This window comes from Lampris incognitus, chromosome 1 (assembly GCF_029633865.1).
Source record: "Lampris incognitus isolate fLamInc1 chromosome 1, fLamInc1.hap2, whole genome shotgun sequence".
Classification (NCBI taxonomy): domain Eukaryota; kingdom Metazoa; phylum Chordata; class Actinopteri; order Lampriformes; family Lampridae; genus Lampris; species Lampris incognitus.
This window is the reverse complement of record NC_079211.1, coordinates 140,810,109-140,832,418: the sequence shown is the minus strand read 5'-3', so window position 1 is coordinate 140,832,418 and position 22,310 is coordinate 140,810,109. Positions and strand designations below refer to the sequence as shown.

At 45.4% G+C, this 22,310-nt stretch overlaps 2 protein-coding genes across 2 annotated transcripts in view; one reads left to right on the top strand and one right to left on the bottom strand.

Moving 5' to 3' along the window:
* The window catches only part of LOC130113743 (rapamycin-insensitive companion of mTOR-like), a 29,417-nt gene extending 19,902 nt beyond the window's left edge, over nt 1-9,515 (top strand). The window contains exons 19-37 of the mRNA XM_056281362.1: nt 98-144; nt 260-395; nt 535-734; nt 954-1,080; nt 1,234-1,398; nt 1,767-1,843; nt 2,353-2,431; nt 2,555-2,664; nt 2,775-2,862; nt 3,049-3,141; nt 3,243-3,349; nt 4,067-4,296; nt 4,468-5,590; nt 6,615-6,874; nt 7,066-7,272; nt 7,352-7,504; nt 7,611-7,734; nt 8,449-8,587; nt 8,689-9,515. Of these exons, the coding sequence (XP_056137337.1) occupies nt 98-144; nt 260-395; nt 535-734; nt 954-1,080; nt 1,234-1,398; nt 1,767-1,843; nt 2,353-2,431; nt 2,555-2,664; nt 2,775-2,862; nt 3,049-3,141; nt 3,243-3,349; nt 4,067-4,296; nt 4,468-5,590; nt 6,615-6,874; nt 7,066-7,272; nt 7,352-7,504; nt 7,611-7,734; nt 8,449-8,587; nt 8,689-8,769 (3,546 nt within the window). The 3' untranslated portion in view covers nt 8,770-9,515. The remainder of the gene's footprint in view (nt 1-97; nt 145-259; nt 396-534; nt 735-953; nt 1,081-1,233; nt 1,399-1,766; nt 1,844-2,352; nt 2,432-2,554; nt 2,665-2,774; nt 2,863-3,048; nt 3,142-3,242; nt 3,350-4,066; nt 4,297-4,467; nt 5,591-6,614; nt 6,875-7,065; nt 7,273-7,351; nt 7,505-7,610; nt 7,735-8,448; nt 8,588-8,688) is intronic.
* Nucleotides 9,516-17,091: 7,576 nt separating this feature from the next.
* LOC130113727 (cytochrome P450 2J2-like) lies at nt 17,092-21,547 on the bottom strand. Its single transcript, XM_056281342.1, has 9 exons — nt 21,249-21,547; nt 20,456-20,618; nt 20,153-20,305; nt 19,367-19,527; nt 18,385-18,561; nt 18,001-18,142; nt 17,676-17,863; nt 17,459-17,600; nt 17,092-17,350 (listed from the first exon to the last, which is right to left on the bottom strand). The coding sequence occupies exons 1-9, from the start codon at nt 21,465-21,467 to the stop codon at nt 17,175-17,177; spliced, it is 1,521 nt and encodes a 506-aa protein (XP_056137317.1). The 5' UTR covers nt 21,468-21,547; the 3' UTR covers nt 17,092-17,174.
* Nucleotides 21,548-22,310: the final 763 nt, after the last annotated feature.

Below are 22,310 nucleotides of genomic sequence, written 5' to 3'. Positions count from 1 at the left end.
GTGCCATATATTGTGGCCTTTTTTGCTACAACCACAGCTTGATCTACATACTCTATAATTTTTTGGTTCTTTTGTTTCAATGTTGTCTTTCTCTCAGTGGCCCAATGTTAACCTCAGGAACAACAAAGATGAACACATGCACAAGTAAGGCGCCTTCGTTTCATCTAAACCCAAAACTGTTTGAAACACTTTGCCTACATCTGAGGAATTGTCAAGTTCCTCCCCAACTAACCCTGTTGTGTTTGTGCATGTAATGCAGGTTTGTGCGGAGGCTGTTGTACTTCTACAAGCCAAGCAGTAAGCTCTATGCTGGGCTTGACCTGGACCACCCCAAGGCCAGACAGCTCACTGTGGTTGGCTGTCAATTTGTTGAATTCTTGATGGAGTCTGACGAGGTTAGAACAGTCTGTACTTGGAAATGCCCTCACACTCATATTTCAGAGATCCTGTTACCTTTCTACTTGTTCTAATCCTTCTTTTCTTTGCCTTTTTAATTCTCTCTCTCTGCGGTTGCTTTTCTCCGCCCGTCAGCAGGATGGCCAGGGTTACCTAGAGGACTTGGTGAGGGACATGGTGGCATGGCTGTCCTCTTCCTCAGGGCTGAAGCCCGAGCGCTGCCTGCAGAGCAACGGCCTTCTCACCACACTCAGCCAACACTATTTCCTATTCTTGGGGACACTCTCCGCCCACCCACATGGAGTTAAACTGCTGGAGAAATGTGGCCTGTTTCAGTGGTGAGTTTAGAAAAATGGTATAGGAAAGCCTCAAAGCATTTCAAGGCTTCAGCTACAGGATGAGACTGTCACAGAGGTATTTATCTTAGTTGATGTAAGAGTGAACAATCCTATTGAAAGAATGACTGAACACAAATGTCTTTGTGACCAGTAGGGGTTTCTTGCACCCCCCCCCCCCCGATAACAACTGAGTTTAACTCTTTATTCCTGTCTATGCAGCCTGCTGAACCTGTGTTCAGTCAAGAACCAGGATGCAGTGCTGAAGCTGGCTGTGTCTACCCTGGACTACAGCAGGGACGGCCTGGCCAGAGTCATACTCTCCAAGATCCTCACTGCAGCTACTGATGTCAGTCTGCCTCTCTGACTGGAATACCTTAACCATACATCCACATATACATACCCATATATCTTCTGTTTGCCTCATTCATTCAGTTACTGGCATTCTCTAATAGTAACCATATCCTCTTTCTTTGTCCATTCTATATGTGTTGCTGTGCAGATATGCAGGCTCTACGCCACGAAGCACCTGCGTGTTTTGCTGCGTGCCGGTGTTGAGTTCTTCAGCAGTTGGGGCATGGAGCTGCTGGCCACTCAGCTTCATGACCACAGCAAGGCTGTTTCTATGGAGGCTCTGGACATATTGGACGAGGCCTGTGAAGACAAGGTGATTGCTGGAGAAAAAAAGCCCAATTACTCAATTATTGCTGAAAGCCATAAGAGATGACCGGTTTCTCTTTGAACAGGAATATACATACATGGCACTTAACATCTGAACACACAGCAAATGTCATAATTTTCACTGTCATTCACAATGGAGAAAATACTTTTTGTAATAAATTGAAGTGATGTGAATCAATTTTATTAGACTGAGGGGGATACAAATCATGCCAACCTGGACAACCAACTCTTTGTTGAAGGATATGCAAGTCAGTGGGTTCATTGAGCCCAGAGCATGGTTTGCTTTGTGTTGATGGTGGTGTTTTGTCTCTTGTCTCCCCAATCTCTGTCGTGGTTTGTTGTCTTGCTCCACAGGCCAACCTTCACGCTCTGATCCAGCTCAAACCAGCTCTGTCCCACCTTGGAGACAAGGGCCTCCTGTTGCTCCTTAGGTCAGTTTGCACCACGTCTTTGTCAACATTGTTTGCTGAACATGGCACAATAGTGGCACTTCCATCAATCTTCTTTTAAGTGAATTTGAAGTTGGGATTAAAAAAAGCCAAATGGGAACACCAAAATAGAAAGAAAAACCCTTTTGAAATATCTCAAAAATAGTTTGTGTGCTCGTTTGAGGTGGAAAGACTGATGTGCTGATAAGGAGCTTATTTTTTGTGGGGCAATAGAAATAGAAGTACAGCTATTGGATTTATCTTCGATGTTTTTGATGATATCTTGCACACATGGAGATTGTTTAATCGCTTGAAACCAGCTCATGGAAAATTAACACAATTAATTTTTTTTTTTTAACAAAGGACTGAATAACTTAAAATTCCCTCAACGTTTGTATGGAATCAACGGAGTCCTTCAGTATATCACAAAGCTGTCGTGTTAATGTTGACATTCCTTCTGTAATTACCCTTAACATGCTGGTACCACTGTAATTCTTGTCTGTTCTGTTCAGGTTCCTGTCCATTCCTAAGGGTTTCTCCTACCTCAATGAGAGGGGCTACGTCAGCAAGCAGCTGGATAAATGGCAAAAGGTACAGCACATTTGCAGCCAGCAAGATTTACCCTAATTCATGTTCAACTTGCTGGTTGTTGTATAATGATCTTAATGACCTGTTTCTAGGAAGACCATGCTCTAAATGTGAGTTTGATTTCAGGAATACAACCTGAAGTATGTGGACCTGATAGAGGAACAGCTCAACGAAGCACTAACAACTTATCGTAAACCTGTAGATGGAGACAACTATGTCAGACGCAGCAACCAAAGGTGAGAGGATTCTGGTCACATAGTGAGGTTAAATTGTTTGTCATTAACTGATGTGCTTCAGGACATGCTGCACAATGTTTCTCTGACTTCTCCCCTTGTCCCACGTCCAGGTTACAAAGACCAAATGTCTATCTACCTGTGCACTTGTATGGTCAGCTGGTCCATGACAAAACAGGCTGCCATCTGCTGGAGACCCAGGTAACTGTTTGACTTTATTCCACAGTATGTGCTACAGCGCAGAGGATTCTTTCTTCGTTTGGATTTGATCTCCATATCTTTTCTCTGAGACGCATGGGTATATACTACAAGCTGGACTAACAACCAAGAAATAGCTGTTTTACCCTGTTCTTAACTGGGCCTACTGTCCTCTCTTGTGTATTTCAGAGTGTGGTACCTGACCTAAGCTACACAGTTCGCTCCCCGATGCTGGACACGTGGGAGGGCATTAAACAGCTTAAAGCTGCGCTCTGGGCCCTGGTCAGAAACATTAGCTGTCAGCTGCATTCAGTGTCACATCAGTCATTGTCATTGAGTTTGTTTCTAGAATAATCCAATGATATCGCTTTATGTCCAAACAGGGTAACATTGGCTCTTCAAACTGGGGTTTGAATCTCCTGCAAGAAGAGAATGTCATCCCTGACATTCTTGAATTGGCCCAGCACTGTGACGTGCTTTCTGTACGAGGGTAAGCACTCTCCCCCATACACAGGAACATCAACAACACCTTACTCCAAAATGCTGACCATGAACTCGATGGGTGTAAATTCACAAATACTCTTGCAAATTTTCTGTGTATGTGCGTGCATGCGAGTGCTGCCCCAGTAAACTTTGGAATATCACTGTGCTGTAAAAATGATGTGAGGACAGAAGATTTTTCACATCTGATATGGAAGTGGCCAGGTTTCTCTGTATTATTATCAAATAAAGATTGGGGACCCTTGATTAAGCTACTGGATCTAGATGCAAGTCTTTTATCAGCATTCTTCCAGACAACATGTAATAAAATTCGACATTTCTGATTTCTTGTAGTTCAGCCTATCAGTGGACTGAATGGTATCTTTCTGTCAGGGCTCCTGTGATGACTAAGACATCATAGAAAATGTGTTTTGTGGGCCTTGAGGTCACTGAAATTGGTTTCTATTCTAACAAGAGCTCTTTGTCAGCTTAGTCGTCTGGTAGATCCATTTATTACTAATCAAACCCATACTTGTGTTCAAGTGATCATTTGAGTGAGATAAATCAAGAACTGTAATATTTCAACAAGCTATACCAAAAAAAGGGGACTTTGACAAAATCTATGTTGTGGATTAATCAGAGAGGAATCGCGGATTTTGCCCTATAAAACACATCAATACTTTTCTGTGTATTCAGTGTGTCACTCACTCCACTCTCCCCTCCTTAGGACATGTGTGTATGTATTAGGTGTGATTTCCAAGACCAGGCAAGGCTGTGAGGTGCTGAAGCAGAATGGGTGGGATGCGGTCAGACACAGTCGCAGGACGCTGTGGCCTGTCACTCCTGATGAGGTTGAAACACAGCCGACCTCTGAATTGTCCTCAGTACCAAGCACACTCAGTCTAAACTCTGAATCCACTAGCTCCCGACACAACAGCGAGAGCGAGTCCCAACCCAGTGAGTAGCACAAATTGAGGAAATGTTGAGGAAAGCTCTCACATTGCAAGGAAAAACCCTGCCTTAAGGCCAATCTTGTTTTTGTGTTTTGAAATCGGTAACTAGTAGAAGAAATTGTTTCTGTATTGAGTAATGCATATTTTATAACAGACACACTCCCTGCATTCTTAGGCATGTACATCCTAGATGATGACAAGTGTGAGCTGCTGGATTCGCCATGCGACCCTCCCCATTATCTGCGCTCTAAACCCATCAAGGACCGTAGTCCCTTCACCATCCTGGCCTCCACCCGCTTTGTACGGAACCGCCTGCTAAACTCCTTGTCCCTCCCCAGTAAGAAACTGCGCTCCACCAGTGACCCCAAAGCTCCGTCGGGCTCCCGCACCCCTACTGAACTCAAGATGGGGGGAATGAGGCGGAACAGGACAGTGACTGAGCCGTCTCTTGTCTGCCCAACCCAAGGGGACGTTTTCACACATGTGCTCAATGGCACCGGCCTACCAAAGAGCCCCACTGTCAGCCTGGAGACATCTTTTGTGGGCACCAGGGGTGGCTCAGAGGAGCAGCTGGTGGAGGGTAGGCTGCCCCGGGGTGGAGGCTCGGGGCTAGGACTGGTGTCAGGAGGATCTGGTGGACTGGGACTCAGCGGACACGGGGTTGTGGAGGCCCCGAGCCGGGAGAGGGAGCAGAGCAGCCGGGAGCGATTAGCAGGGGATGGGGGCTCCTCGTCTGGTGGAGGAGGCGGAGGAGGTGGAGGCGGTGGTGGAGGTACTCAATTTAAGAGCCGCAGCCAGAGCTTTAATACGGACACCACGACCAGTGGCATCAGTTCAATGAGCTCCAGCCCATCCAGGGAGACGGTAGGAAACCCTGAGCATCCTGACCCTGAGCCAGACTCCTCTGACTGCGTGAGCCTCAACACTGTGGTGTCAGCCAAGACTGTCAAAACCCTCTCCTCTCTCAGCCCGCAGGCTCCGGCCAACCACACGCCCACCTCCAAGACCAACTCTGTCTCGCTAGTTCCCCCAGGCTCGTCTCACACTCTCCCCCGCCGAGCTCAGTCTCTCAAGTCTCCCTCAGTGACTACCATCAAGAGCTTAGCGGACTGTAGCTTTATGTACACCAGTCCCCGAGATGCGCTCGGCTACGCTACGCTTAAGCGGCTACAGCAGCAGAGGATCCACCCATCTCTGTCCCACAGTGAAGCATTAGCGTCACCTGCTAAAGATGTGCTCTTCACTGACACCATCACCATGAAGACCGGCAGCCTAGACTCTAGACTGACACCGCGCAGGTAAATACATTGAGTAGACATCGCTGACAAAACATAACTCGATGTCTCATTCCAGTTTTAGCCAATTCATGCTGTTCACTTTCTCTGCTACTCCTCTCCAATTGTTGGCATCCCAACTGTGTGAAATTGCCACAGATGAAATTTCAACCCCTGCTTTTGTGACTGCTGCAGACACAAAGATGGGGAGGAGGGCCTCCATCATCATAGTGATTCCCTCAAGGTGGTTGTTGTTGTGCTGCTTTACCAGACGGTTACCCAGTGACGATTTTGATTTGTGTCTTCATCTGCAGTGACAGGGTTTCGTGTTTTGTGCATATGTTGTCTCTCAGGTTATCTGATAGGAGGGTCGTCACATCAGATCCAAGCACCTTAAGTCCCTACCGCAGGCTGTCCAGAACACTGGTTCCACGGTGGGTGGACCAGCATAGTGTCCTCCTGTACCTCAATACAGATCTAGTCACTAGCACTGGTTCCTTTCAGACTCGGAATACCTAACGCTTTTTATTTGGTACCAGCTGTAGTTGTAATGCCTGTAGTGGTGGTGGTATTGCTTTGACTCATGTTGACCCTTAATATTAGTAGACCCATCCTCATATACAAGACCTGTTGTTGGTTGTTTCTCCTTCTTAGAGCTGTAGCCAACCCACTCGCAGATGCACAGATAATGTTCCTGTACATGAACTTCTGCTGCTGTTTGACTTGGTGCAGACAGAATTGTTCTCCCTGTAGCTCTATATGGGTTTGGTAGACTTTGTTACCAGGCAGTGGCAATCAAACTTTAGAAGAGTTTGTGAATTTCAGCCGGTGCTATGATAGTTTGCTCTGTAGAACTTGAGATTCCTATGGTTTTAGAGGCTTTTGCCTTTCTGTTTGTTTTCTTTCCGTTTCCTGTTTCCCTTTCTCTTCTCAACAAGTCTCTCTATCTCTGTCCTTTGCCCAACCCATTTTTTTCCCTTATTCCCTGTTCCATTTCCAGCCTGTCCCCCCAGATCCTCTCACACACCTCTCCTCTTGCCCTCCCAAGGTTTCTGAAGGCGCTGAGCTTCGCCTCTCTGGATAAGGAAGAGTTGCTCAGTCCCATTAACCAGAGCACCTTGCAACGCTGCTCCTCAGTGCGATCCATGGTCTCTAGCGCCACCTATGGGTGCAACGATGACTATATTGGCCTGGCACTTCCAATGGATATAAACGAGATGTTTCATATTCGGGACTCCCCCTATTTTCAGCAGAGGATTAGTCCACCCTCAGATGAGAGGAAACACTTCCTCTTTGGTGATGGCGATGGTAAAAGTTTCTTTACATCCAAATAACATGTAGATATCTGGGGGGGGGAGGTGATCTGTCTTCTGTTTTAGGGGGAGATTTTTTTTTAAGTAAAAAGTGCAGTAAAGAGAAGTTGTGCAGATTATTATGTATGTGTGAGAGTAAATGAGACTCTGAAAACTGACTGCACACTTTGTGTGTGGACCTTGTAGGTGATCGGCCCCCTATCCCAGTGCTAAGGCAGCAGTTCAGCATCTCGGAACTAATTGCCATGCGAGGAGAAAACCAGAACCACATCCTGGGCTCGGAGGAGACTGGCCTCCAGGACCACTCCGATGAGAACTGCCTCTACTGTGTGGGAGCAGTTGTACTAGGACACCCTACACAGCTTCAGATCAACAGCACACACACTCGCGCAGGTGAGTGGACACACCCAACTACATTCGCAGACATTAAGACAGTGTCCTCACAGAGAGTAACAACCTTCTGCTCTGCCAGACTACGTCGACTTCGCATCGTGGGGAGGCCAAGGCGGCCATCGTCTGGAGGTGATGCCTCAGTCAAAGTTTTCTGGGGTGTCAGGCTGCAGTGACGCTGCTGTGTCACAGGGCTCCGTCTGCTGTACGCCCACCCCCAGTGACATTGTTATAGGTAAGACTTGTGTGTGCCTGTATGTGGCCGTTGGAAAATTGTTCTGGGACGTGAGCATTCATTGTCAAGGGATTTCTTTAGTCATTGAACATGGTGTGTTCTTTAGGTAGCAAGTCAATATCCGATGATGCCCCCGCATGCCGGGTCCTGCTGAGGAAGGAGGTGCTACGCCTAATCGTCAACCTCAGCTCCTCTGTAGGAACCAAAGGCCATGAGACAGGACTATTGACGTAAGTTTCTCTCGTTCTCTCTCTTTGTCAGTCTCTGTCTCTTGTAAGCGCACATATACTTTGAAGCCATACGTACACATCCACGATAGCTAAGGTGATTAAAATCATTACAAATAGATATACAGACCCAATAAATTCATGATCCCAAAGATTGTCATATTTGTGTAAATTACCAACGCCTAGCGTGTTATTTGGTAAGTGCAGTGGTGTTTGAGCAATCCAAATGCCGGGAGATTCAGTCAGAATGAAACCAGATCACCAGGGCTTTTATGTCAGCCCCTTAAAACATATTTGAATCTGAGTCTTAGCTGTGGATGTTGTATTGTTGGTAGTGGTAGTGTTGGTAAAATATAGTAAGAATAGAGTGGCATCAGCAATGTGACCTAATTTGCAATAGTCTGGGGTTTGTTTGTTTTTTTTACGCTGAAATTGAATTATTGTATTCAAAAACTGAATTTAACCACGTTATTTGAATTTATATTTCACAAATTGTAACTGAATATAACAAGATTGAATCTGAATTTGTACATTTCATTCAACTCTCATTTCAAGCTAAAGACTCGAGTGCAATATGTGTTCACATTCAAGCCTGCATATTCTGTATCAGTTTTCTGAAAGTTGCATCTGGGAATTTAGGACAAGTAAACAAATATTCAGTCTAAATTGTAGATCTTTAGAGATTGTAACTTTGGTTTCTCCCTTCTGTGCCTTCAGGATAAAGGAAAAGTTCCCCTATGCGTTTGATGACATCTGCCTGTACTCAGAGGTTTCTCACCTCCTGGCCCACTGTATGTTTCGCCTGGCCTCAAGACGCTTCATACAGGAACTCTTCCAGGATGTGCACTTCATGCCAGTATGGGGATTACTTTTATCTGTTTTGACTGTCTTTGTGCCTGGTGTACCATACATTATGTCACATCCTTTTTTTTGTGTGTGTGTGTATTTTTTTCTTAGATGTATGAGGAAGCAGAGGCGATCTTAGCCAAGCCACCTAAACACGTTGAAGAGGATGTGGACCTTCCTGCAGAATCCTGATCACCCCCCGCCCCCCCACCCTCTCTGCACAGCCCTAGTCCCTCTGCCCCACCAACACAACAGAGTATGTGAGACTGAGAAAAATGAAGCTATAACGAAAGGGGAGACATTTGGTATATTTCTTTCGCTCCAAAACAGATGCATTGTGGCCAAGCATGATTGGAGGTGGCCACGACTCACCCTTTTTTCTAGCAAATGACAGCTGGAAACAAAGGACCTCACGTTTATTAACAAAATTTTACCCAACACATCTAATGCTGTTTTAAACTTATTTTACAAAAGAAGAGGGGGGGGGCGGTTTAACCAAATACTGTTTCGATGGATTGGCAATCTCAAGCAACACTCAATAATACATTGTTTGCTGAAGGACACGCTGGATCATTAAGACAAAGACTCACACTGTTTTGTTTTTTTTTTGTTTTTTTTGTTTTTTTTTGAATCTACAATTTACCTCTTTCTAGAGGTGGTGTTTTCTGTAATGAAATGAATAAGGCATGTTGTTGTGTCTACCCAGTAATTCCCTGGACCTTATATTCTTCTCCCCTAATGAAACAAAACACTACAAGAGGGTCTTACTGTTTTTACACTATTTCCTGAGTCTCCTGGATCATACCCTACCCCATCCTTCAGTCTGTTATAGCCAAGTTTGTGCTGTGATTTTCTCTCGCATCACTGCTTCTTACTTCCTGTGGCCTCCTATCAGCACTGTCAACCAGTCACTTTTCTACTCTTATATCTCAGACAATCAAACGTCACTTGTGTTGTATCTTCTGAAGTACTATTCACACCGTCCCATATATATATATATATATATATATATATATATATATATATATATATTTCTCAGCACTTCGTTTTAGCTAGTCTATGCCATCCTTTACTTGCTGGAGGTCCTTCAATATTTTTCCTTCATCTCTTGCAATTAAGAGTAAGCTCATCTGTTTATAAATTCTCAGGAGGTTGGTTAAACCTTGGTATAGGTGAAAAAACTACCTTCAGTCTATTCTAAAGATTTAAATCCTGCTTCATTACAGATACAGTACCACCATTTACCTTGCTCATTGAAATGTCAGACATCTTTTTTGCATAGGCCCAGCAGCTACCTATTCTATGCCTTCTTACCTCTGTGCTTCACTTTCATTGCATGTGCAAATAGCATGGCAAAGCTGTAATGTCACCTTAACAATGTCATTTAATTGCTTGTTATACATTTTTGGCTTAGTAGATTGGTTGCCATTACATTTTGCCATTACATTGCAGAAAAATACTTATCTCGTAAATGTTTTCACAATGCAATAGCACTGTCTATCATTGGCTGAGATGGAGGGGGTTGAAATGCAATGATTTAAGGATTTGTTAAAATGGGAAACGGGGGATCTCTGTTTCCATTAGCTTGTTTTTGCTATAATGCTGCTACACAAATGGACTCGTAGAGAGATGATTCATAGATCAACTGAGTGATATCAGATCCGATCTATTTATTATATGTCTGTATCATAGAGTGATCTCAACCAGAGAAGAAAAAAGTTATTTATATTTTTTCCTCAAGACTGTATTATAATTTAAAAAGATTTTTTTTCCCCTTGCCTGAATCGTGGTTTCCCTTGTATAATGTGTACAGTATGTTTTGGGGGCATTGATGACCTAAAGAAGCATACAATCCTTTCAAAGGGATACGTTGTTAATAAAACAAAATTTTGAAATACCCAAACTTTCTGACATTGTGTCCTGTTTCTGGAATTACACTAATGAGCCAGAACATTATGACCACCTGCCTAATATACTGTTGGTCCTCCGTGTGCCGCCAAAATAGTGCCGACCCGCAGAGGCGTGGACTGTACCAGACCTCTGAAGGTGTCCTGTGGTGTAGGGCACTAAAATATTAGCAGCAGATCCTTAGAAGGTGGAGCCGCCTTAGATAGGACTTGTCGGTCCAGCACATCCCACAGATGCTCAGATTGAGATCTGGAGAATTTGGAGGCCAGGGCAACACCTTGAACACCATCATGTTCCTCAAACCATTCCCGAACAATGTGTGTAAGGTGTATTATCCTGCTGAAAGAGGCCACTGCCATCAGGGAATACCATTACCATGAAGGGGTGTACCTGGTCTGCAACGATGTTTAGGTAGGTGGCACATGTCAAACTGATAGCCACATGAACGACCGGACCCAGGGTTTCCCGGCAGAACATTGCCCAGAGCATCACACTCCCTCCACCGGCTTGTCGTCTTCCCAAAGTGCATCATGGTACCATCACCACCAGGTAAATGGCGTGCACGTGAACGGCCAGCCACGTGATCTAAAAGAAAACGGGACTCATCGGACCAGGCAACCTTCTTCCACTGCTCCAAAGTTCAATTCCAACGCTCGTGCCCATTGTAGGCACTTTTGATGGTGGAGGGGTCATCATGGGCACTCTGACGGTCTGCGGCTACGCATCCCCATACACAGCAGAGTGGGATGCACCGTGTGTTGTGAAACATTCCTCCCGTAACCATCATTAAACTTCTCTGTGACAGGCATCCGGGTGGCGTGGCGGGCTATTCCGTTGCCTACCAACACAGGGATCGCCGGATCGAATTCCTATGTTACGTATGTGTCCTGGTCGCTGCACTGGCGCCTCCTCTGGTTGGTCTGGGCGCCTGTTCAGGGGGGTAGGGGGAACTGGGGGGAACTGGGGGAAATAGCCCGATCCTCTCACATGCTACGTCCTGTTTCATTCTGTTCCGTTCTTTACTTAACCCTACAGAATGGACGGTTAAAGCTTTACTTGTTTACTTATCACTTTATTAACAGAAATCCTTAAGTCATACAGTTCAGTTACTTTCCTCTCTAGCCAGCGTCACTCGCGGTCTGTGTCACACTCTAATTGCTCCCTGGAACCACAAACTAGGAATAACAATCCTATTTGTTACATCTTTTCTTTTTTTTCTTTGAAGTAAAGTCCCTTAGTCAACACATCGTTTACTTTAAGTGGTCCATATTATCAATAAACAAAAGAATTGTGTTATCAACACATCAGTGAATAAATCAATCAACATATCACTTGTAAATAACTAAATTCATACTCTAACATTATACACTGTATTCTTATAATTATTAACGACAGTATTCAAATATCCATAATCAAACATTTTAAACTGTATAAACATTCCACTTCCACGTCTCTTTCCTTCTTTTCTTTTTCCTTTTTTTCTCTCCACCAAACCTTTCTCAGTCTTTGCAAGAGTCCCAAACCCATATTCCAATCACCGAGTAAAGTCTTTCAGGTAGCGAGGTCTGATAATCTAATGATCCGACCTTGTAGTGATAGTGTGTTGGTCCCCTACTTGACTCCGATCTACCTCTTCCACTCTTGGTGTGTGTCTCTCAGTCCCAATCTGTGTAGACATGGCAGATGTGCAGTGGTTGCGTCTGAGATGATGACGATTCCTTCTCAGAACACCTCCTGACTCCAGCTCCACCTCATACGATCCGTGGCCCACTGCTTATCACTTTTGCCACTCTCCAGACCTTATGTGGTTCAAAAGGTTGAACTCTCACACTGTCACCTTTTTTAAGAGGATCCAAGTCCTTTGCTGTGCGGTTGTAGTACTTCTCCTGTCTGTCTGTTGTGCATCAGTCCTTGTGTGTTGTCAGTATAGCCAAGTATGGATTTTGTCTTGCAGCCATAGCTTTCAGCATGAGACGCTTGGCTGTTTTTACAGCTGACTCAGCTTTACCGTTGCTCTGGGCGTATCCAGGTGAGGATGTCCTGTGTTCAAACTCCCACATTTGGCTGAATCGCTGAAACTCCTGACACACATATTGCGGTCCGTTGTCCGAAATGACAACATCTGGTATCCCCTGTCGTGCAAAGTGGGCCTTTAGCTTTCTGATCACTGTGCTACTCTTAGTGTCTGGTAGATAATCCATCTCCCAAAAGTTGGAGTAGTAGTCTACAGTTATCAAGTAGTCTTTGTTATTAAATGAAAACAGGTCTGTCCCTACCTTGGCCCAAGGTCTGGATGCCATATCATGAGGGTGTAGTGTCTCTCTTTGTTGCTTAGGGTCTACTGACCTGCATATGTCACATTTGGAGATGAAAGTCTTTATGTGCTCATTCATTCCTTGCCAGTATACACTTTCCCTCGCTCTCCTGAGACATCCTTCTACTCCAAGATGGGAGGAGTGGATACAATGAGTGATATCAGCCCTGAGTGCATCAGGTATCACTGCTCTCTTTCCCCTGACTACTATGCCATCCTGAAAACTCAGTTCATCCTGGAATGAGTGGTAGTGCTGGATGTCTGCTGGGATGTCATTTTTGTTCTGTGGCCACCCTGTCAGAATCATGTTTGTCACCCTCTGTAACTTTGTGTCCTCTTTTGTAGCAGATCTAATTGAGCTCAGTCTCTCTGTAGAGATGGGAAGGTAGTTAACCATGTTCACAGTCTTGAACTCTGTCTCAATTTCTCCCTTAGTGCTTTCTGGTAAGTATGCCCTACTCAGCGTATCTGCCAGCAACATATCTCGGCCTGGTACGTAGATCACTCTGATGTCATACTTTTGCAGCCTCAGTAGCATCTGCTGCAGTCTCTTTGGTGCACTGAGAAGTGGCTTACTGTGAATATTCTCCAGCGGCTTATGGTCACGCTGTACAGTCACCTGTCTGCCATAGGTATATTGGTGAAACTTTTCCATCCCAAACCCTATTGCCAAGCATTCATTCTCGATTTGGCATATCCCCTCTCAGTAGGTGTGAGTGCCCTACTACCGTATGCTACTGGGTTACCTCTCTGTGTCAGGGCTGCTCCCAGTCCTGTTTCTGATGCATCACACTGTAGCGTCAACTCGTTGTCCTGGTTGTAGTATTTCAGAACTGGTGCATTGGCTATTTTGTCTTTCAGCCTCTGAAATGCTTCTTCCTGTACATCTGTCCATTTCCACATGTTCACTTTGTGTGTGAGATGTCTCAAAATCTCACAGTCATCTGACAGGTGATCATAGAATTTTGACAGGTAGTTTACCATACCCACCAGTCTCTGTAGCCCCCTTACATCTGTCAACCTCGGCATCTCCCTGACTGCACGTACTTTTCCTGGGTCAATCCGCAGTCCCTCAGTCATCAGCAGGTGTCCAATGTAGAGTACTTCCGGTCGTCGTAGCTTGAATTTGTCTATGTTCAGTTTGATGTTTCGCTCCCTGCACCTGGTCAGAAAGCATCTGAGTTTCTCATTGTGGTTCTGGTTTGCCTCCTCCTGTGTCGCCCCTTCACCTGTGATCAACACATCATCCGCTATGATGTATACTCCAGGTAAGCCCTCAAGCACCTGCATGAGCTTCCTTTGGAAGACTTCTGGTGCTGGACTTATACCCATCGGCATTCTCAGCCAATGGTACCAGCCAAATGGGGTGGAGAATGTGGTTAGGTAGCTTGACTCTTCCTCTAATTTGACGTGCCAGAAGCCGTGCTTTACATCACAAACTGTGAATACTCTTGCCTTTGACATCTCTGGGAGGATGTCCTCTATCGTAGGTAGGGGAAAATGGCTCCTTTTAAGTGCTCTATTCAGTGGCTTTGGGTCTATACAGATTCTTGTCTTCCCATTCAGTTTTGTCACTGAGACCATACTACTTATCCAGTCTGTGCTCCATTCTACTGGTGTGATGAGCCCTCTTTTCTCCAGATCCTTGAGTTCCTCTTTAAGAGGTGCCATGATAGCAACTGGCACTCTGCGTTTTGGCAGTTTCACTGGTGGTACACTGTTGTCTATTTCAATGCGATATTCACCCTCCAAACAGCCATCCCCAGTGAACACATCTTTGAACTCTGTTTTGATTTTCTCCATCGTCATGTGTCTGCCACATCTCTCCTCACATGTTACATGACTAAGTTCCTTTTTCACTATGCTGTCAATGGCCAGGATATTTTCGTACTGTACCTTTATTAACTTAATGGCTTCACTGGCCTTCCTGCCCAGTAAAGGAATTCTGCCTTTCTGGTCCACCACTTGAAACTCCAGTCTGTACAATTTATTGTTTCTGGGGTTTCTGGCCTTGATCTTACATTTACCCAGTGGACTAAGCTTGGTTTTATTATACATCACAAGCACTTTCTCTGTGTGCTCCAGCTGTGTGTCTGTGTTTAGGAGATGTACTGGAATCACATTGCAGGTAGCACCACAGTCTATCTGGAAGTTAACTAGTTTGTTGCCTACCATCATTCCTGCATAGAGTTGTTGGCCTTTGCTGTGACTCCGTTCTACTTGGTTTAAAGTCTCCTCTGTTATGGTCATAATGTCCTCATATGTGTCACTGTCCTGCTCTGAGACAACATGCATTGGCTTATATTTCCTGCTGTTCTCTGCTCTTGGTTTGCATTGTAAAGCAAAGTGATTTTCTTTCCCACACTTCTTGCACTTTTTTTTCCAAAAGCTGGGCATTTGTTTTTGCTTCTCTCATGCGTTTTACCACAAAACTTACAGCAGATCTCGTTTTCTTTGCTTTTCATGGCTGTCTGTTTCGGGGGCATGCACTCCCTCAACTATCTGTCCTTGTAGTGTTTTGCTGTTCCCTTTTGACAGCTCTGTAGCTCTGCATATTTGCAGACATTTTTCAAGCGTCAGATTCTCTTCCCTGAGTAACCTCTCCCTCATTGCAGAGCTATTTGTGCCTCACACAATCCGGTCTCTTATTAGCGAGTCTTTAATGTCTCCAAAATTACAACTACTGGCTAGCATTCTCGAGTCTGTGGCGTATTTGTCAACGTTTTCTGTTAATCCTTGGTTTCTCATAAATAAAAAACAAAACCTGTATCTCTCAACAGTCTCGTTTACCTTTGGGTTACAGTGTCCGCCAAACAGCGCCACCATTGGGCTCACTGTTCCCCTCGCGGACGCCCTGCCACCCGCCAGCGTGTTCACCAGCGCTCTCCCGCGCTCTCCTGTGAGATGGTAGAGTAGCTTGACTCTTGTACTTTCCTCGGCATCGGGCAGGGCGAGGGTCCGTGTACAATGTAAACTCCTCCTTCCAACTCTTCCACGCCTTCGCTAGGTTGTTGGAGTCCAAAGCCAGCGTTGCTGGAGGTTTCAGTCCGTCCATCGCGACGCCAGCTGTTTCTTTTTCTCCCTTTTTTGTCGTTCCGCCGTTGCGTCGGGTGGCTAGCCAGTCGACTCCTCGAAGCTAACTAGTGCAAACTACTAATAAGACACGTTAGTCCCTAGGTAACGGGTCTGACCCTTTAGCCGAGCGGTTAGCGATGTCGCCTTGTGGTACAGTACACCACGTATCGAATCCCGCACCGAGCAAGAAAATAACCGGTTACACTAGCTAGCTAGCGGCACTGCTACACTCGTCCACATCAAACGGCAACTAAACCGCTTGACACCGCTGCCGCCATGTTTCATTCTGTTCCGTTCTTGACTCAACCCTGCGGAGTGGACGGTTAAAGCTTTACTTGCTTACTTATCACTTTATCAACAGAAACCCTTAAGTCATACAGTTCAGTTACCTTCATATGTAGCCAGCGTCACTCGCGGTCTGTGTCACACTCTAATTGCTCCCCGGAACCACAAACTAGGAATAACAATCCTATTGGTTACACGTCCCCCTGGCAAAACTCTTCACTGTCAGGTGAAAAGAAGCGGCTGGCGACGCCACATGTATCGGAGGCGTGTGGTTGTCTGCAGCCCTCCCCGGATTGGCAGAGGGGGTGGAGCAGCCCATCCCAATCGGGCCATCCCAATTCGGATGGCTCAGAAGAGTGGGGTAATTGGCCGGATACAATTGGGGAGGAAAAGGGGGGACTTTTTTTTTCTTTTTTCTGTGACTTGTGCTACCGTAGATTTTATGTAGGATCAGACCAAATGGGACAGCCTTCGTTGCCCTCGCGCACCAATGAGCCTTGGGTTCCCAACACTCTGTTGCTGGTTTGTCCCTCCTCGGACCACTGTAGGTAGGTACTCACCATTGCTGACAGGGAGTACCCACAGGGCTTGCCGTTTCAGAGATGCTCTGACCAGTCGTCTGACCATAACAATTTGACCCTTGCCAAAGCCGCTGCCCATTTCTCCTGCATCCAACATGCTGACTATGAGAACGAATTGTTTGCTTACCATCTTATCTACCCAGACCTTGACATGTGCCCTTGTTTGGAGATGATCAACGTTATTCAGTTCACCCGAGAGTGGTCATAGTAATGTTTTGGCTCATCAGTGTATACACTATCTGTCTTCTCTTTCCACCTCATTTTCTTAACATTCAGCAAAAGCAGAGCACAAGCAAGAGTGAAGCACCTCCTAAACATACATGAGAGTCAGGACATGGTCTGAGACTTGTGTTCAGGGCCCAACTGTTTATTGTGGTAGAGCAATTACATTATAACACAGCTCCGTCATGGAGAAAGTTGGGAGAGATGCCATGCTACCTTGGTCTGGCATGAATCTTGAATGGGTGTGGCATGCGTGTGACACCATACTGGCCATCCAGATCAAGTTCTGGTCCTTCCGATGAAGAGAAACTGAACTTCTGGAGTAAGCTGACAAAAAAGAGAAACAACTCCATCCTGGCTAAACCCTCCCCCGGGCACAAACGCTTACCTGGGGAAAAGACAAATACCCATTTGCAGACAAGCAACTGTTTTTATTCAGAGGTTAAAAAACACTCTTGCACGCACTCATTTGGTCATGTTCCACTATTAGGATTACCTGCAGAAAAGGGCATGAATGCCTCACGCCTCACAAACTTGCCATCCCTATCAAGGAAGTGTGCGGGGTTAAATGTGTATGGGGTTTCCCACTCGGTGATATCAAAAAGCACGGAATTAAGGTTTGCCATCAAAGTGGTGCCCTACAAAACAAGAAAGAGCAAGCGACATTACTAGTTTCATCCCATTCTATACCATGCATGACATCTGATACATACCTTTGGTATGAGGAATCCTCCAAGTGTTGTATCTTTGTTGGCCATCCTAGGAGGATTGAGAGGGACGATGTTGCCCATCCGCTGGATCTCATGGATAACAGCATCAGTGTAGGGCATATTTGGTCTGTCGGCCATACTGGGCTGACGGCCGTGTCCAATCACATCATCTATCTCAGCCTGGACCTTCTCTGGGGGCCATCATTGAGGATGAGGTAAAATGGAGGTGAATGAAACCAAACAACAAGAAATAACCCTTTTCTTTAACCAAGTCACCAGTGCTTGATTGAGCCAAACTGATTGACCTCTTCCATGTTTCTCTACTCACCCTGGATGTCGGTGTGTATGATCATGTAAAGCAGGCCCCAGTGCAGGCTGGTCGAGGTTGTCTCTGTCCCAGCCAAGAACAGGTCCAGAGAGCACATCACCATATTGAGCTCGTCAAACCCTAAAACAGGGTCGTATTTGTGCTATCAAGAGGAAGGGAGGGGGTTGGCAGCTGGTGAATTCATGTTGTAACTGTTTGGGCTAGCCAAGGTTCAAATACAAAAGATCTACGGGTTTCATATTATGACCTGACAAGTACTTTAAGTCAGAACACTGCCTAAAACTAAAGCACTTTGCATAAATGACTCAATTTCTAGTGAAGAATAAAGCAGCAAATGAAATTACAGTGGATAAATTACAAATGAATTAGAAAATTCAGTCTTACATTTTCCATCTCTATTAGGAAGGCATTGATGTAGTCTCCAGGAGATCCATGGTCTAGGTTTTGCTTGTGCTTCTCCACCTCTGCTCTGATGAAGGCCTCAAAGGCTTGGTAGTGGCGGAACAGAACATTGTGAGGCCCTGGGAGATGTTTCATCACGGCAGGAAATGCCTCATAGAGCTACAGGATGGAGGGGGAAAAAAACCCCCAAAAAAAATCAACAAACTGGTGCTTGGGTGAGGTCACTGTGTTGGCTGATCATGTCTATATCAGAAGAGGTGCTCATTAGATATGGGGCTCCAGTATTTCATAGTTTCAACAAGAAAGAATCCAAAGTGCTCTCGTGAAATTAAAAAGCCAATTTATCTGGCTATAGCATACGGGGGGCAACCGCAGGAACCGCCACAGCCGGGATGCGAACCCGTATCTCCCGCACCACGGGTGACAACGTTAACCAGTCGACTAAAGGGTTCGACCCGTTAGCTAAGGGCTACCGTGCCTACTTATCCATGCACGTTACACTGTTGTCAGACACTACATTGGTGTCAGAAGTGGGATGCGCGCAAACGTGCTTCCTGAAGGACGGGGGTAGTGTGACGTGCATGGATAAGTAGACACGTTAGCTCTTGGCCAACGGGTTGGACCCTTTAGTCGAGTGGTTGGCAATGTCACCCGCGGTGCAGAAGACACGGGTTCGCGTCCCGGCTGCGGCGGTTCCTGCGGTTGCCCCCGAATTCGCTGCAGTAATATGGAAAAACACAGCTATGCATTTCAGTACTTATGCCTTGCTTAGGTGCGTTTTAATTTTTCACAATAGACTTCCTTCTTGCTGAAATAGAAAAACAAAAAACAAATTCAACATAACTGAAATGTACTTAACTACAAACTGAAAATTTAGGTGTAAGTGGACTTAATCACCCACTCAAATCAAGATTATCATTTGTAGGAGTCTAAAATATTATAACGTATCATTTACAATCCTAACCTGAGCCCACATCGAGCCTTCTAGCTTCATTGCCTCAGACAGGGCTTGCAGCAGCGTTTGGAAACTCTGGTCAGTGTAGACAAACCGCCTACCAAACACCAGCTGGCAGATGATGTTGGACACAGCGTTGTTCAGAATCACAGCAGGGTCAAAGGGCTCACCTTGGGAACATTAACAAGGAAGGTGAGACAACTTTGTAAATTTTGGCAATTTTCAACTATAGATTTAACGATTTGTTAATCAAACGATTCTGCTCTGTTCTATCAATTGTATTTCATTATTCCACACTTTCCCTTGTCAATCCTCATCTCCCCTAGCTGTCCAAGTTTTCCATTCTGGCTTTCTCTAGTCCATCAATCCATCCCGTGACACATGACTCCAATCTATTTTTTACTACTTTTATTAATAATCCCCATGGGGCAATTCTTTCTCTGCATTTAACCCATCCTAGCTGTGTAGCTTGGAGCAGTAGGCAGCTGCCGTGCAGCACCCGGGGATCAACTCCAGTTCATCTTGCCATGCTTCGATCAGGGGCATAGACAAGAGTATTAACCCTAACATGCATGTCTTTTTAACGGTGGGAGAAACCAGACCACCCAGAGAAAACCCACTGCAGACACAGGGAGAACATGCAAACTCCACACAGAGGATGACCCCCCCCCCCCCCAAGGTTGGACAACCCCAGAGTTCAAACCCAGGACCTTCTTGCTGTGAGGCAACAGCGCTAACCACTGGGCCACCGTGCCGCCATAGACTTGTCATCCATCCCATCTTGCAGTAGCGTACCTCTCTCTTTCCCTATCTCCTCCTGAAGGTAGCTACTTTCCTGAACGATGGCCTTCTCTAAAGTGCTTTTCCCCAAACCCAAGTTGCGGAGGGTGGTCAAGGCAAAACGCCGCTGTTGTTTCCACATTTGACCATTGCTGAAGAAGATGCCATCTGTTAAGGACAGGCAGAAGAGGGTAAAGAATAGAACACAGTAGAATGGACACCTTTAGCATCAATCGCCATAGCATGTGGAAATTAATACACTCAAATCAGATGCAATGTCAAGTGAGGTCATGTTTTGCGTTTTTCTTCGCAACTCACTGTTCCCTTTGTAGATTTTGTGAACCATAGGACTGGCTGGCCGATCGACAAAGTTCTCCCCCTGGGCCACAAGAGCTTCCTTGACCATCCTAAAGCCATTCACATAAACTGTTTTGTCTCTGCCGATTCTGAAACTGAACACGTCCCCATACACCTCCGACAGCTGTGGACACAACACAGAGGTGAAGAGAGTGTTTCTTTGTTTCAGAACCACTGCAGGTGCAGATTGCGAGGACGAAACCTTTTCGTTTTAACAGGGAATCCGATAGGTCGTCAAGTAGGCTGTGTGGAAAAAGCTTTGTGCCAGGTGTGGGTGGGCACACCCTCATGAACAAACAAAAGAGGTATACTTTACATATATTTTTAAAGTATACTTTGGGTGTGTTCATAATCCTACTAATATGTTACTCTGTACTCAAAGTTAACTAAAAGTATTCCTGGAACTGAAACGTATGCTCTTAGCTGACTGACACAAATGTCAAAAGTATACTCAAAAAATATACACCAAGTCTGAAAACACAAAGTTTAACACAATTAAACACAAAGTTTAATTATACACCTGATATCCTCAAGGCCACTCTCAACAAGAAACGTCAACTTGGCAACATTTTCTTAAAATGCACCCCCCCACCCCACCCCCACCCCACCAAGGGCAGATAATACAGTCCTTAATAATGTAAATAAGGCCAAACAGAGTAACATAGGAATCAAGATTCATGTCCAGTAATAAGTCACTTCATGGTAAAACAAATGGGGGGGGGGTGAGCAGATTAAAAGGCAGGCTATGCCTTACCTTGGTCAGGTAACTATGCGGCCTGCTGAAGTCGAGACTAAACAGGTTCCCAACGAAAGGAAGCGCCACCGGCCCGGGCGGGTAGTTGCGCGGGTTTGCGTTCTTACAAATATCAGCAATTACAAAGAAAGCTAAAATAAAAAGCACAAGAACACTCAAGTCAAGAGAAGCCATGGTCTCCACGACAGAGTTGTATGCCGAAAACGCGGGCGAATACATCGTCTGAAGCGGTAATTTGCTGCGGCTCTGTTCGACTGACACCCAAAGTGGACTTTCAACGAGCTGTATTTCCGTGTTGCATGCAACTCTGTTTCCCCGTCGAGATCTGTTTCCCCCTAAGCCAGAGTTCGACGCAACACCGGGACGCTTGATTAACCTCAACCTAACCTCAAATGTACCCTAACCTTAACCTCAACCTCAACCTAACGTCAGCCTCAACCCAACCCTACCGTTTACCTTAACCTAGCTAACCTGTTTCCATGCGAACGCTTTCGCCTGGCCAGCGGGAAACAGATTTTGGCGGGGAAACAGAGTTCGACGCAACACCTGAAGCGGGTGTCGAGACGGGGACTCATTCGGAATGGATGTTTATTTATAAAGATTGGAAAACCTTTAAAGATATCAATAAGTTGATATCCTTTTAATGTAATAATTTCGTTTCACTTAACTAAGAGTCCATTCACCACAGGGCAGCAGGGCGGATTTTGTCAGGTTCTGTTGGACTTTGGACGTGCCACCCAAGTTGTAATGGACACCTGCATCATTTCGCAGCCCCTCCAACAAACGTCAACCTACGCCACCTGCTGGTTGCCTTCACGGAAAACGACGTCTCCGTTCATTTTACCCATAGGCGTTAAACATTTTCGATGAACTTTTTAAACCTTGACTATGCACACTTCACCATATGTACTGTGAATGTCATTACAATAACCACATGCAAAAACATAATAGTGCACCACAATTTATCTCTACCTTTGCCAAAAACCGGTATACTGGTCCTCTGCATCTTCTTCTGTCACATCAGTCACCAGCATGTCTTCCCTCACCACATCCATAAACCTC

Excerpts from the sequence above, each read along its gene's own strand:
- LOC130113727 (XM_056281342.1), bottom strand. The coding sequence starts at position 21,467 with ATGTATTCGCCCGCGTTTTCGGCATACAACTCTGTCGTGGAGACCATG. Across the intron at positions 18,562-19,366 it reads AAGGCTCGATGTGGGCTCAG|CTCTATGAGGCATTTCCTGC; the intron begins GTTAGGATTGTA and ends TCCATCCTGTAG. Across the intron at positions 17,351-17,458 it reads ATTCATGCCCTTTTCTGCAG|GTAAGCGTTTGTGCCCGGGG; the intron begins GTAATCCTAATA and ends TCTTTTCCCCAG.